We start from the raw sequence: 13,098 nt of genomic DNA, 5'->3' as shown, positions 1-13,098 counted from the left end.
TGAGTTTCCGGCATTTACTACTTAATGCTTACAGAAATAAAGAAAAATGTATTTAAATTTATTTACGGCGTTTGTTTTGTATCTTCTAAAAATTTTGTGACAACATAATAATGAAATTCTCAATTTTTATTGTCTGTGACTTACGCTACTCTGTCTCTGAATAAGTATTCTGTGCTGACGGCTGTCAATGTTAGGAAGAAGTTTACATTCATTAAAAACACACAAATTACAATACACACATTGTAATTTGTAATATTGAATTAAATATGACTGATGAATATGCTGCTGTTAAACGTGGAAAGCTAATTCTTAAAGGTGATAAACCGAAGTAAGTATTTATTAAAATTTAAAAATTTAGTTTTTAGGTTCGTATCTATTTTTTATATAATAATAATTATATAGGTAGTTTTGGTTTTGACCTGGTGTGTTCATACTAATTAAAATAGTTGGTTTTATTTTAATGTAATATCTTTTTTTGCTTAAATCAGAATAAAAATTACTTACATACATCCATTTTATTTCGATTTTAGAATATTATTTAATCTCATTAATATAACAATACTTACAGAGCAAAGAAACGGAAACATAAAAAAAAGGAAAAATCAGAAGGTGATGGAATTGATGAAGATGCTGTAAAACACGCTGGTTGGTGGAAAGTAGAAAAAATTGATGACATTTCCGGATCAATCGCTATCGAGTTTGGAAATAACTCCTACGTATCAGCATTAGATAATGGCCTTTTTACGATAGGAGCCCCTCATGGCGACGGCGAAGGGCCATCGCCAGAAGAAATATTCACTGCTTTTCCAGCTGGTGAAAATAAGTTTGCTCTGAAATCAGGATATGGAAAATATCTTGGTGTGTCAAAAGTGGGTGTTGTTATTGGACGATCAGATGCTGTTGGACCAATGGAACAATGGGAGCCAGTTTGGCAAGATGGCAAGATAATTTTTTTACTTTTTTCGTTTTATAATAACAAATAACAAATACTTACAGCTAGAGTTAATATTGTATAACAGTTTTGTAAGAAAATTACGATTTTTAAAGACTTCCATATTTATATTGTTGTTAATTTAAAGTTATGAGAAAAAGTAGCTTTTTCTGTAATGTTGATCTGTTGGCATATTTAAATTAATTTCACAATATAAATATTATTGATGTATTGCCAGTTTTTATTTTGAATAGATATAGTAAAATATTTCTTAATCGGCACTAGTGCCCTTCTAGTTTTTATTTAAATCTCGGTAAAACATTGGTACCGTGAACATAAATTATAAATTCAATAAAATCCTCAGCTTACCTGTTTTAAATAGTACCATTAAGTTCTAAACAATTTACCTCATGAGTCTATTGTAAACCACCAGCGTTGTCAATTGTGCATGCTCTGACTTAAAATTTGTTAATTCTGGTGTTCCACAAAGCTGCATACTATCATTATAGTATAATATATGATGTTGTAAGATAAGAATATTATGAATTTCAAAAAAAGTTATTTTGATAATCACACAAGGTGGAAGTAGTTACTTCCCAAAAAAATCAATTGGAATCTAATAATTAATTTTTTCACAACTTCATGGACATAGAAAATGCCATTTCCTATTTTTTTATTTATACATAGTGAATATCATAGATTATTCAAGATTTCAACCAATTATATTACATCAATTGATATAGGTGACCAATGATATCGGCGTCAAAGTTGTTTATTTGGGTTTACTCTTCTTGTGGTTGGAATAAGCTATAGATCATGTAATTGTCTACATATATAAAAAATGTGTATTGCTTATAACTAAGTAAAATAAAATATAATGATTAAAATTCCAGGTAAAACAGCCATCTTAAGTTCACTAAATAAGTTTATGTCAGTTGATGAAGATGATTCAGTAGTTGCTCAAAGTCCTACAGCAAATGAAAATGTAATCTGTAACATACGCAGCAATAAAAGTCGGGAGATCAGCAAGTCTGTGGTGGTTGAGGAAGAGGGGGATCTCAACGAAGTAGAAGTCAATTATGTGTAAGTAAAATATAATAATTTCTGTTATGTGGAAGTTATTTTTTATAGTTTCATTGCTAATTTATGTATATACAGATAATTCTCCAGCTAGTTTAAAAAGAAATCACACTCCCTATTAAGACAAACCAAATTTTATTTAAACTTATACTATATTTTTTAAAATTAGTAAATGTAACATAACATAATTTCAAGACATTTTAAGTCAATAAAGTAAGTAAATAACTAATATAAGAGAACCCTGTTAATAGATGTTTCAATAGTAGTCTAAGATGTTTACGACTGCCTCATTGATTTAGTGGCTAGATGTAAGGCCGCAGACCCTGGTCCTGCTTTCAACTCCCAGGGTGGGCCAATAGATATTGCGTGTTTCTGTCAGAAAATTCTCAGTAGCAGCCCGGAATGTAGAAGTTGGAAGTGTGTACACTCCCATGCCTCGGAAAGCATGTAAAGCCTGTGTGCAAAGCAGCACCCAAACTTTATAAATGCTCTATATAATTTTCTTTAAATTAATTATATTACATATTCAAAACAAATAAACAAAATAATTTATTCATATATAATTTGATAGACAACCCGGCAGAACAAATTACATATATTATATACTTATTAATAGACTATTTCTTTATTATTAAATGTTATCAGATTAATGTTTAAGGGTTACTGTGTAATGAAAGTAATCAATAATGGAAAGTGGGCGACTGTGTCAAGTAAGAGCATTGGCGCGCGTTCTGTTCAGATTCAAATTTAATTTGTAATTGTGATTGATGATTACATGTTATGTTCATAATCATTAATCTGATTACATATCCAAGTCTGTCTTAGGCTATTTGCTAATTGACACTTAATCTTTATGTTATAAATATTCTAAAATCTTACCTGGACTATTTTATACCCTTGGTCTTTTGAATTAAACTTAATTTTTGTTTTGCCATAGAAAAAAGTTCCAGAAATTTCAAGATAAAAAATTACGACTCAATGACGGCGGTGTTGTAGAACTGAAACGTGCTAAAACTGAGGGAAATCTACATGAAACACTTTTGGATCGTAGAAGTAAAATGAAAGCGGATAGATATTGTAAATAATTTAAAATAAAATTAACTTTAAATCGCGATTTTCTTTAATTTGCCTTTAATTATTTAAGTAATTAAAAGGTATGCTAAGCGATATTTATTTATTTTTTCTTTTTTATTTAGTCCACAAAACTGACTACAATTATACAATCAACAATGACATATAATAATACATTTAACTGAAAATATTTACAATTGAGTCTTCTCGATGTGGACATTACATGCTTATATGAGGGCTTAAAAGCAAAATAAAAAAAATTACATTATTAAAGTACTTTTTTTTTTCAATTTTTGTTCGATTTATGGAAAAAAGCTCCTAGCGAAACAATTTGATAAGTCTTCACTAGCCGACTATGGAATTTTGATATCGAGTACGAAAGCCACATCCTTATGAAGAATCGAAACCAACCACCAGCAAAAGCAGTTAAGGAGGTATCTTGTCCACGCAGGCGGCCAGTCGTGTGTTGGATTATGTTGTAGGGTGAGGTTAATTAAAACACAGACAATTTTTGAATTATTTATTTCTCTTGCAATGACATTCGGTACAAGGGGCCTAAACGTTTGAGATAATTTTTGTATACACCGCTTTCTTACAGAAACACCGTATTCGTTACAATCATAAAGAATTTGAAAAATACTACCTACATGTCTTATAAAAAAACCATATCTACACCTAAACCTATGGTATTAGACTAGATGTTCTAGTCCATCGGAACTTGATTTAGAGCATTGTTTTATCTTTGAATAGTTCAGAAGCCTGTTATATCGCTTAAATTTGTTAAACACTATAATGAGTACAATTTTCTATAATTAATTTAACGTTGAAATTACAGTACCGTAGTTGAACGCCTTTTAAGAATGGCGCCAAAAATATTTTTTTACAGATAAATTCAACTGTCGCTCATAAAACAGGCTTTCGAACTAGACGAAATACAAAAATGCAAATTAGTCTCCGAAGTAAGCGACACTTAAAATAGAAAGCTTTCAGTCGAGTTCATATCGATCACATATCGATTACCTACAATTAATATTTTGATTATACTGGCATTTAATCTTTGACAACTTGACTTGTAACATTTATCCTTTACTATATTATAAGTGGAATGAGGTGAGAATTTATTATTGCTTTGTATATATAAAAACTATTATTATTACACATTCAGAATATTAATATTTGTTATTTCATTATAAAAATATTAAGGCGTGTATGGTGGGTATTTACAAAGCAAGTTGTCAAAATATGTAATATAATCCGGCACTTATGTTGACCAGTGCGCGTCGAGACTTGGCATAATGCAAAATTATCAATGTCCCATCATTCTTCCTTCATAAGTTAGAATTCATAGCTGTTAATATATCTCTGATCTTCTCAAAGTATATCTGTAATTGTTTAATTCGATAGATTCAATAATTTGAGAATGATATTGCAGAAAATTAAAAACTAGCATCAGTTAAAATAGAATATAAATATGGTGACAAATATATATATTTTAAATGTTTAGTCTAATTTTGAAGGTTATACATATAAGGGCAGGACCACACATATTAATAATTTGATTTATTTCTGTATATTAAGTACTACAACCCCTTTTTCTACTGCATATTTGGCCTACAATTGATGTTAACATATTTGTTCAGGTTGTCATAGTACTATTACTATAATATTTTGACACAATAAAATTATGAAAATGTTAATTAATTAATTATATTTTTCTCATAAATTTGCAATTTTGTTCATCTGTATCAAAGTCTTTGAAATCAATAGCATATATTTTTTAAAACAGCCTAAAATTAGTAAATCGGTTTTTAAATAACAGAGTCTACGCTTGCCACTTAAAAATTATACTCATTAATGCTTGTACTATTTTTTTATTGAAATAACATAACTGATTCGGTGGGAGAAAAAAAAATTAAATAAATTATCTTATACAAATATTTTCTCAACAGATATGAAATATATTTCAGAGTATTTGAGATTGCATACAATTTAAATGATAGCGACACAATAAAATATTGGAATACAATGGTGTGTATTAAGCAAATTATCTCTGAATCAGACAAATTACACTACAAAATCACATCAACTTTCTGCTATTATCGTTGATAACAATTAAAAGATTTTTTAAACCGACATAGCATATTACATGCAACTATACACATTACACATATTAATGTTTATAACAACAAATTTTACACAATGGTTTACTAAAGAAAATTGCAAAAATTATAACAAAACATATATGCACATGTCAAAACTTTTATTCACACAAGCTCACGTGTAATTCATTAGATCCAGAATTTATGAAGCGTGAATTAACGCTGAAATCATAATATACATAAATACAAATAAAATGAATCGTAACATTAATAATATACATGAGGACTTACAATTAAAGTGTAACGTGGCCACGTCGCCGGTCGAGCCGTCGGCAGACCGACCCTTTTGAGGCTGATGACAAATTGTGTGAATATATTTATCACATTGGATTTGTAACCACTTACATTTGTCAATTAAAGCTGACACAAGAAACATCGATGATTTATAACAAAAAAACATATTCAGAAGTTACTTTCTCACTGACTCAGTGTAGAGGTAAGAAGTGTAATTTATATCTTTCCAAAAAAAAAAAAAATTACCACCGAAATGTATGCAAATCGGGTTTCATATAACATATTTGCGCGTTACCTTAAATTTCACCCTCTAACTCGGTCAGTGCCACTGAATTTCATACACTTCGATGGAAACTTCTTACACAAAGAAAATTCTCCTTATCTCTACACTATGACTGTGTTAAATGATGAGTTTCATGTTAAATGTATGATGGAGCCCAAAATGATATTTTTTATTTGTCTATTATCTTTAAAAGGGATATTTGAATGGCAATTGGTAAACGCAGCACATGTTCTATTTATGATTTGAAATAAATTACATTATGATCTTCGAAATTTGACATTTTCTTGGAGAATGTTAGTTGATTTTGATTAGGTAATCCCCAGTTCATCTATGACCTTTTAACCACATATTTAATAAATGTGTGACATTGCCTGTAAAGACCAAATAAAAATAATTTATCAATATTACACTTGTTTTCATACAGTTATACCAATAAATTATTATTATTTATAAACGATTTTACCATTTTTTTTTGAGATGGTGTACAATGTACATGGTCTATTTTAAAATATACACATGTAATAAAATGTGGCTACTACAATAGTGCCCTTACACTATTGTTGTATGTCAGGATTGAAGCTGTAACTTCACATAACTATCGCATTGCATATACCTTATAGGTTCTAATAGCGAGAAAGCTGTAGTATTAATAATAATTCAAATATAATTAAACTAAATTTTGAATTTTGCAATATTATTTATGATATTATAACACTATGTGCTATGTTATTGATATTAATGATTAATATGCTATATTCAAACAATATTCACAGATAACACTCATAATAGTCTCCCATTTACAATATCAATTTAAATATATATTTTTTACCTTTGACAGGTGGACAGTCTCAGCTGGCCAGCATTGAGGACTCCCCGCCTCGCTCAGCTCGAAGCCATTCTACAAATTCGTCTAGCATTACTGGCCCTGTTAACAAAAATAAAAGATCTTTTTAAAATTTGATTTTAACAGAAATTTCAAATACATAATTGTTATGTGATATTTATACTAAGCATGTTCATTACAATTCTTACCAGATTCATGGAATGTTCATTCATATTGAAGGCACACTTTCTTTTAGAATGTATACTATTATACTATTGAACAGAGAAAGGCTGGTCAAGTGGCTATCAAATGTCTGAGGATCCCGATATTCCAGGTTCTTATATCAAGTCTGACCTCAAGAATTTATTGATTTTTTTCTATGAATCAAATAATTTTCAAGCTGTCTAGAGTAAGCAGTTATTTGTATTTCACTCCAAAGTGAGATTATAACTTTTAAAAACATTTTCTATCAATAAAACTAGGCGAACCTATGAATTTCTGAATGTGGTATAATAGAAATATATAATATAATACAAAATATTCTTGTGCGCCAATGAAATTATAAATATAAGAGAGAAATAGAATAGAAGATATGGCCTCAGGTATGTTGCCTCTCTCTAGTTACATAAATCATAACCGCCATGCGAAGAAACTCATGATTATTATAATATATAGCCTATTCCAATCATAGGAGTAAAGATAAACAATTCTTAGAATATAGAAATAGATTAACATAATCCATGTAATTAGCTCTGTTATTACTGTGCACTACAAACAGTTCCTTATTATATAATAATGCAAAACTATTCCACTAAACTACTTATATCGACTTTAATTGTGCTTCCGATAACAATTTTGTCAACCTTCAAAACGCATTTTTTCTTCAATCCATATTGAAACATCACATGATCATTCAAGATCTCGTCCAATGATATCGCGTCAATTGAAAATCAAAGTCGATTATTTTTCTTCTCTCAAGGATGGAACAGACTAACCCATTGATTAAATCTTTCGAGGTCAACTTTTCTAGGAGGCTATTTCTCACCAATTCGATCTATAATATTACTGTACTTGTTTCTATTGAACATACAGATTCGAAGTAAGCACAAATTGGTGTCGAAAGAATCGTCGTAACGTAATATTTGGTACAGATTATCTTATAGACCAGCGTTTGACCATTGACTTGGCTGATGTAAAGCATCGACATGGTCTAAGATGTAGCATGCTTGCTTCGAAGAAACCTTTTTACACTGGATTTGAAAAAACCAACGTTGTACCTATCAGGAAATACAGACCTAAGCAAAGTTGAAAACATTTGCAACTCACATGCTCCGTCCGCGTCGTAGGTGGTGAGCTGCGCGTCGACGGTGCGGCTGAACTCAAGGATGTTGCACCACTGGTCGCGGTTGACGACGCGGTAGCGACGCTCGCGCGCCAGGAAGTCGCCCAGCGCCGCCCGCAGCGCCCAGCGCGGCAGCAGCACGCCCAGCAGCGCGCGCGCCGTGCTCGTGTCCAACGAGCGCTGGTCCTTGTCCTGCAACGCGCACCGTTCACATTACAGTCCCCACAACACAGGACGAGCATCAGTTTTGTTACAATAGATTTGATCATTTGTACTCACTCTTGCGAAATCATATGAATATCTATATACTGCCTTAAATATGTAGGGGTCATTGAGTAAATTGCGTAAATATTCTAATTTGTTTTGTAGTTTGTGCACATTATCGCATTGAAGTTCTGTTAAACCTGAAAAGAGAATGTTTTTTTAATAAATTTTTTTTTGTATTTTATTTTACAGGCACTTATAAATTTTGACATTTACAAATGTAATTTTATCTTTCCACATACCAAAGTATTACAAAAGTGTGACCGGCAGAAAATTTATGTCTGCCTATCACCTTACTCACACCTTTTGTTAGTTGTTTCATTTAGTCAGTAGTTTAAATAATAAGTTCTACCAACCCGCATTGGAGCAGCGTGGTGGAATAAGCTCCACAACCTTCTCCTCAAAAGGGAGAGGAGGCCTTAGCCCAGCAGTGGGACATTAACAGGCTGTTACTTCTTAAATAATAAATATACTTTGTGTACTCATTTAAATGGGCTTCATATATACATAGCAAATGATAGTGGTTGACTGATCAGCTGACTACATAGTCACTTTACAGTTTTGACCTTTACCATTATAAAATGTATTATTAGAAATGTGAATGATATAATATTTGAACTTCATTACATACAAGCATGCCTGAGCTATGCTATTTTGGAATTTGTTTTACCTAATTCATGTCAAACTCTCTTTGCATTGCAATAAAACAAACAGATTATTTATTTTTATATTTTCATAAGCTACCCGTCCAAGCTTTATACAGATAAAATGTTTTCATGTTTCTAAATTCAAAAACTTACTTAGAAAGTTACCATTTCCTCCAATTTCCCTCGCCTAAAAGTTGAAATTTGAAAGATTTTTTTTATTGACCTTGAAATACTTTTATTTAATGGATGCTCATTATAAATAAACCTATGTTCCAGATTTCAGCTTTTTAAACACAGAATATTTTTGGCGGTATGATGATATAGAGTCAGGACAAGAAAATATAACCTTACCTTTTATCCATTCCTCCTGTGTGAAATAACCCATTTGTTTGGCACCCATTTTATATGCAATGACTAGCATCACAACATTCTCTGGATCAACACCCAGATCTTCACAAAATTTTTCCATGCCTTCTGGTCCTAAAAATAGTATGCAATTATATTATTTAAAAAAATAATTTTGTAAAGTATTCTGAAATAAATTACAAAACATTTTACCATAAAATAGAAATTTAATAAATAATCTCACCTAAAACATCTGGTTCTGAAACTGTTGTGTATTCTTTAAACCAAGTTAAGCATTTTTTTACACTGAAACTTGTGTCTTCTGATTTGGAATGTCTTCTGGAACTAATGTTTAAAATAAAAATTAAATAAGTGAATTTATAATTTACTTTAATGAAAATAAGAATGAAAAAAATAATGTCGAAATAAAAATAGGGCTAGCATTGTAATACGTTTTTATAAAATACTAGTAAATACTATTACTTTATAATAGTATACAAGAGAAACAAAGAAATAATTTTTTTTTTAACTTGGAGGTAGGATTTTGTGTAAGATTGCCTGGGTAAGTACCATCAAAGTTAGAAGGGTAAGATTCCAGTATAATTACAGGCACAAAAGACGTCTTAGTTTCCAAGCCAGGTAGACAACATTGTTGAAGCATTGAACGATTAATATTTTTTACATTTCCAATGTCTATGGGAAGTCATAGCCATTAACCATCCAGTGACCCATTTGCCAGTCTGTCTACTTATTTTAACCAAAAACTCATGACACAAAAATCTATTTATTTGGACAATGAGTTTAGAAACTCATTACGTCTAATATTATTATTTAAGGACTCATTTCTAATATTACCTAGTATTTCTGGAACGTTTGTGGTGATGGTGATCTTCAAGGGAGGTAGTGCCAGGTAATAGATCTGCAGCAGGAGCGCCGCTGCGCGTACGCTTGCTGCACCGCGGCATTGTTCTACCACCCTAATAATAATAGAGGAAAAATTATTAAATGTATATATAAAAAAATAATATTACAGATCATAACAGATTCTGTCTACTCTATTTTAAGTATATACAACTAAAGTATAAAGGTGTTAATAATTTAGAAATGTGAATCTAATACACATTAAACATAACATCAATTTTGCTAAAAGATTTCAAATAAACAAAGTTTATACAGTGGTAAAACATACCTCTTATTTTTATATTGTAAAGTGCACACTGACAAAACTAATACTGCTATATTGTTACAAATACCAATTAAATAACCTACATTTAATTATTAAATGCTGATACTTTAAACCTACTTAATGTGTAGAGAAAATTAACTTTATTCTGCATAATCCATAGAAGTTAAATGTTTATATTAATTCAATGAGTATATTCACTATCATGTTTTATATATTATAACTGTCATTTCAATTTATATTACTTTTTTACTTTGTGTAAATTAGTTGCCTGGTCTAATATAAAAAAAATATTAAGTACAATTCCTTACCTGTAACACAATCGCTTTTTTTACAATATTTAGCTCTCTGTCTCTATTATTTTATAAACAAATATTCTATACTTTTCTGTAGGTTATATCGAGCATGATCGTAAGTTTATACCCTCACACCTACGCGAGCAAAGTCACGAACAGTCGTTAGTTATATTTTTTCAAATTCATTCAAATAATTGACAAAGAACTATTTGTAATTTAACAATGTGAATTTTAAATGATTCATACTTACTATAGGTGGCAGATTCGTTATAAAACTAGAGAACTTGAAAGGATTTTCGTCTCCTATTTTGCGAATTTGCGGAGACAGCTTGACGAAAAAATGTCTACTTGACAGGTCGATAATAACCTGAAATAAAAAATCAATGTGAAGAAAATGGGAGAAGAGAACACATATAACAATCACATTACAAGGGCATTAAACAAGTACCTGAGATTAATATAACAAAAATATCATAAAAAAACATGCAGCGAAGTGATTTACAATCATAAGCAGTATTGATGTCTTGGATATAATTCGATGATAAAACTAATAATATCGAGATTATATGAAATAAAAGGATACAACCGATATTTTTAGTGCCCTAATATCACATAAAACATACCGTTCATAACAAATAATAATATTTTTTTACAAAATTAAAGTGCAAACACAGCGGCGGAGAGGAGAAAAACTCAAAACGAAACTTTTAGACAACAGATTATAACAAAATAAAACCTTGCGCCACGTTTAGATATTGCATAGTTATTGTGTGATAAGAAAATGTTGTCTAAATAGTTCTAAATTTAAGTATATCGTTAGCTTATATAACCTTAGCTTAATTATGCACTTAATAAACAAATGTAATACTGGGTGGAGGATTACACTGTGCTAGAGAAGATCAGACCAGTGGTCTAGTAACTGAATCTAGCAGCATCACATCGACAGCACGCTCGCATAAAAATAATCTTTGTGATTATTTTTATAACTAATTGAAGCCTGCTTTGTGGTAACTCAAGTATAGACTGCGAAATTTTATTAAATATGCGTATACCTAGTCCTAAAAACGATTGATTAACTTTATTAAGACGGAAGTTTCGAATGATTATTTTATTTTTATTTCTAGACTTAAATTGATGCACTGTCACTTTTCTTTGTGTAATGATTAATATTGTTACATCTATATAAAATATTTGCATAAATATACTGTGATGCAAATGTCATAATACCGATATTCCTAAACTCATCTCTGAGGGAAGCTCTAGCTCCTAAATTATAAATAGTCCGCATGGCCCTTAATACTGTGGAAGTAACTGAAATAAATGATCCTGGCAATTTCAGTATCTGTCAATTGCCTAACCTTCCTTATAGCATACTAACTGCTGAGCTGAGCCTATTTGCTAAAGATGACAAATGGGGGCTGCACTGGAGCTTTGAGTCTAAGATATGGTGGAGTCCAAGAATATGGTGAAGTTAACAATTTCAAGACCAATATTTCATTCATAAAAGCAAGCAATTATTTTTTACATTTGACATTGTAAATATAACACATTTTGTTTTTTTTAAGCATTAAGTACTAAGTTATTAACATTAATCTATGTTTGAACTTTTGATAACGTATTATTTACTTCGACACAGTTTTAGTGAGTGCACAGAGCCCTATCACCAGGTACTGTGTTCTCCGACAGAATTGCAAAAGCACCCACCCCGTGTGCGCTCGAAGTGTTACCACTTGTAATTTATTATCCTCTGTTTTATGACCTTATTCAACAAATTATGGTAAGTCCTGAACCGATTTTGATGTTGTTGTGTCGTGAGTTCATATGGTATCCAATTTCCAAGCTTTATTAACTTTGCAATATAAGGTAAAGAAATTAACATATCATATTATAAAATAAATAATTAAGATGATGGACCATCTATATCAAACAAAGAAAACGAATGCAGGCAAACAAATTAACAACTATTTTTTGAAAATAAATGTCATAACTATGTAATATCGTAATTAAGTATATTTTAAATTTAATTTAAACATCGGCTCTTATCAATCTCTTTCCCTTGAATATATTCGTTAATAAATGTTTACATATCTTCTTTATATGCAAATGTTCATTTACATTAACATGCAAGTATATAGTTGTAATCCCGTGTCACTTTACGACAAAATAATGTTAATCAATATAACATGTCAATTTGGAACTTAAAGAAATTAAATTAATTTTATTTGTAAATAACCAAATGCATGTGTGGGTGTGAATGTATGCGTGTATGTGCGTGCGCAACCGCGTTGAGTATGTTAAGTAAGTGCTTAGAAAAATATTTTCCGTTTTATTGTATTTCGTTTATCTATATACGATATTCGATTATAAATATATTTCAATTTATTTCTTGCAGGAAATAAGTGAGTTTTTACTGTGATTAGTGATTGGTCGGGACTCGAGG

The 13,098-nt window shown here is 30.5% G+C and overlaps 2 protein-coding genes across 5 annotated transcripts; one reads left to right on the top strand and one right to left on the bottom strand.

The window, feature by feature from the left end:
- The first annotated feature begins 179 nt into the window (after positions 1-179).
- Positions 180-3,123, top strand: LOC126772394 (protein FRG1 homolog). Its single transcript, XM_050492757.1, has 4 exons — positions 180-328; positions 569-939; positions 1,825-2,014; positions 2,949-3,123. Exons 1-4 carry the CDS (start codon positions 267-269, stop codon positions 3,094-3,096), a joined length of 771 nt encoding a protein of 256 aa, XP_050348714.1. The 5' UTR covers positions 180-266; the 3' UTR covers positions 3,097-3,123.
- A 465-nt stretch (positions 3,124-3,588) lies between these two features.
- LOC126772398 (DCN1-like protein 5) lies at positions 3,589-11,376 on the bottom strand. Of its 4 annotated transcripts, XR_007669652.1 has the most exons (10): positions 11,107-11,347; positions 10,909-11,025; positions 10,035-10,156; positions 9,424-9,524; positions 9,186-9,314; positions 8,203-8,327; positions 7,908-8,115; positions 6,588-6,683; positions 5,473-5,533; positions 3,589-4,464 (listed from the first exon to the last, which is right to left on the bottom strand). XR_007669652.1 is itself a non-coding variant. In XM_050492762.1 (9 exons), the coding sequence occupies exons 3-8, from the start codon at positions 10,142-10,144 to the stop codon at positions 6,607-6,609; spliced, it is 750 nt and encodes a 249-aa protein (XP_050348719.1). In that variant the 5' UTR covers positions 10,145-10,156; positions 10,909-11,025; positions 11,282-11,376; the 3' UTR covers positions 3,589-5,533; positions 6,588-6,606. The 4 variants fall into 4 exon arrangements, 3 of the variants coding, with proteins under 3 accessions (XP_050348719.1, XP_050348720.1, XP_050348718.1); XM_050492762.1 differs by having other exon boundaries at positions 3,589-5,533; positions 11,282-11,376; XM_050492763.1 differs by having other exon boundaries at positions 3,589-6,129.
- Positions 11,377-13,098: the final 1,722 nt, after the last annotated feature.

The sequence above is a fragment of the Nymphalis io genome, chromosome 12, assembly GCF_905147045.1.
Source record: "Nymphalis io chromosome 12, ilAglIoxx1.1, whole genome shotgun sequence".
NCBI classification, from domain to species: domain Eukaryota; kingdom Metazoa; phylum Arthropoda; class Insecta; order Lepidoptera; family Nymphalidae; genus Nymphalis; species Nymphalis io.
This window is presented reverse-complemented; position numbering and strand designations above follow the sequence as displayed.

What these genes read in the sequence shown, in the direction of transcription:
- LOC126772398 (XM_050492762.1), bottom strand. Translation starts at nt 10,144, where the DNA reads ATGCCGCGGTGCAGCAAGCGTACGCGCAGCGGCGCTCCTGCTGCAGAT. An exon ending in TTCAGAACCAGATGTTTTAG is followed by an intron (nt 9,315 to 9,423) that starts GTGAGATTATTT and finishes TACTATTTTTAG; the next exon opens with GACCAGAAGGCATGGAAAAA. An exon ending in ATTCATATGATTTCGCAAGA is followed by an intron (nt 8,116 to 8,202) that starts GTGAGTACAAAT and finishes TGCGCGTTGCAG; the next exon opens with GACAAGGACCAGCGCTCGTT.
- LOC126772394 (XM_050492757.1), top strand. Translation starts at nt 267, where the DNA reads ATGACTGATGAATATGCTGCTGTTAAACGTGGAAAGCTAATTCTTAAA. An exon ending in CTTAAAGGTGATAAACCGAA is followed by an intron (nt 329 to 568) that starts GTAAGTATTTAT and finishes CAATACTTACAG; the next exon opens with AGCAAAGAAACGGAAACATA. An exon ending in GAAGTAGAAGTCAATTATGT is followed by an intron (nt 2,015 to 2,948) that starts GTAAGTAAAATA and finishes GTTTTGCCATAG; the next exon opens with AAAAAAGTTCCAGAAATTTC.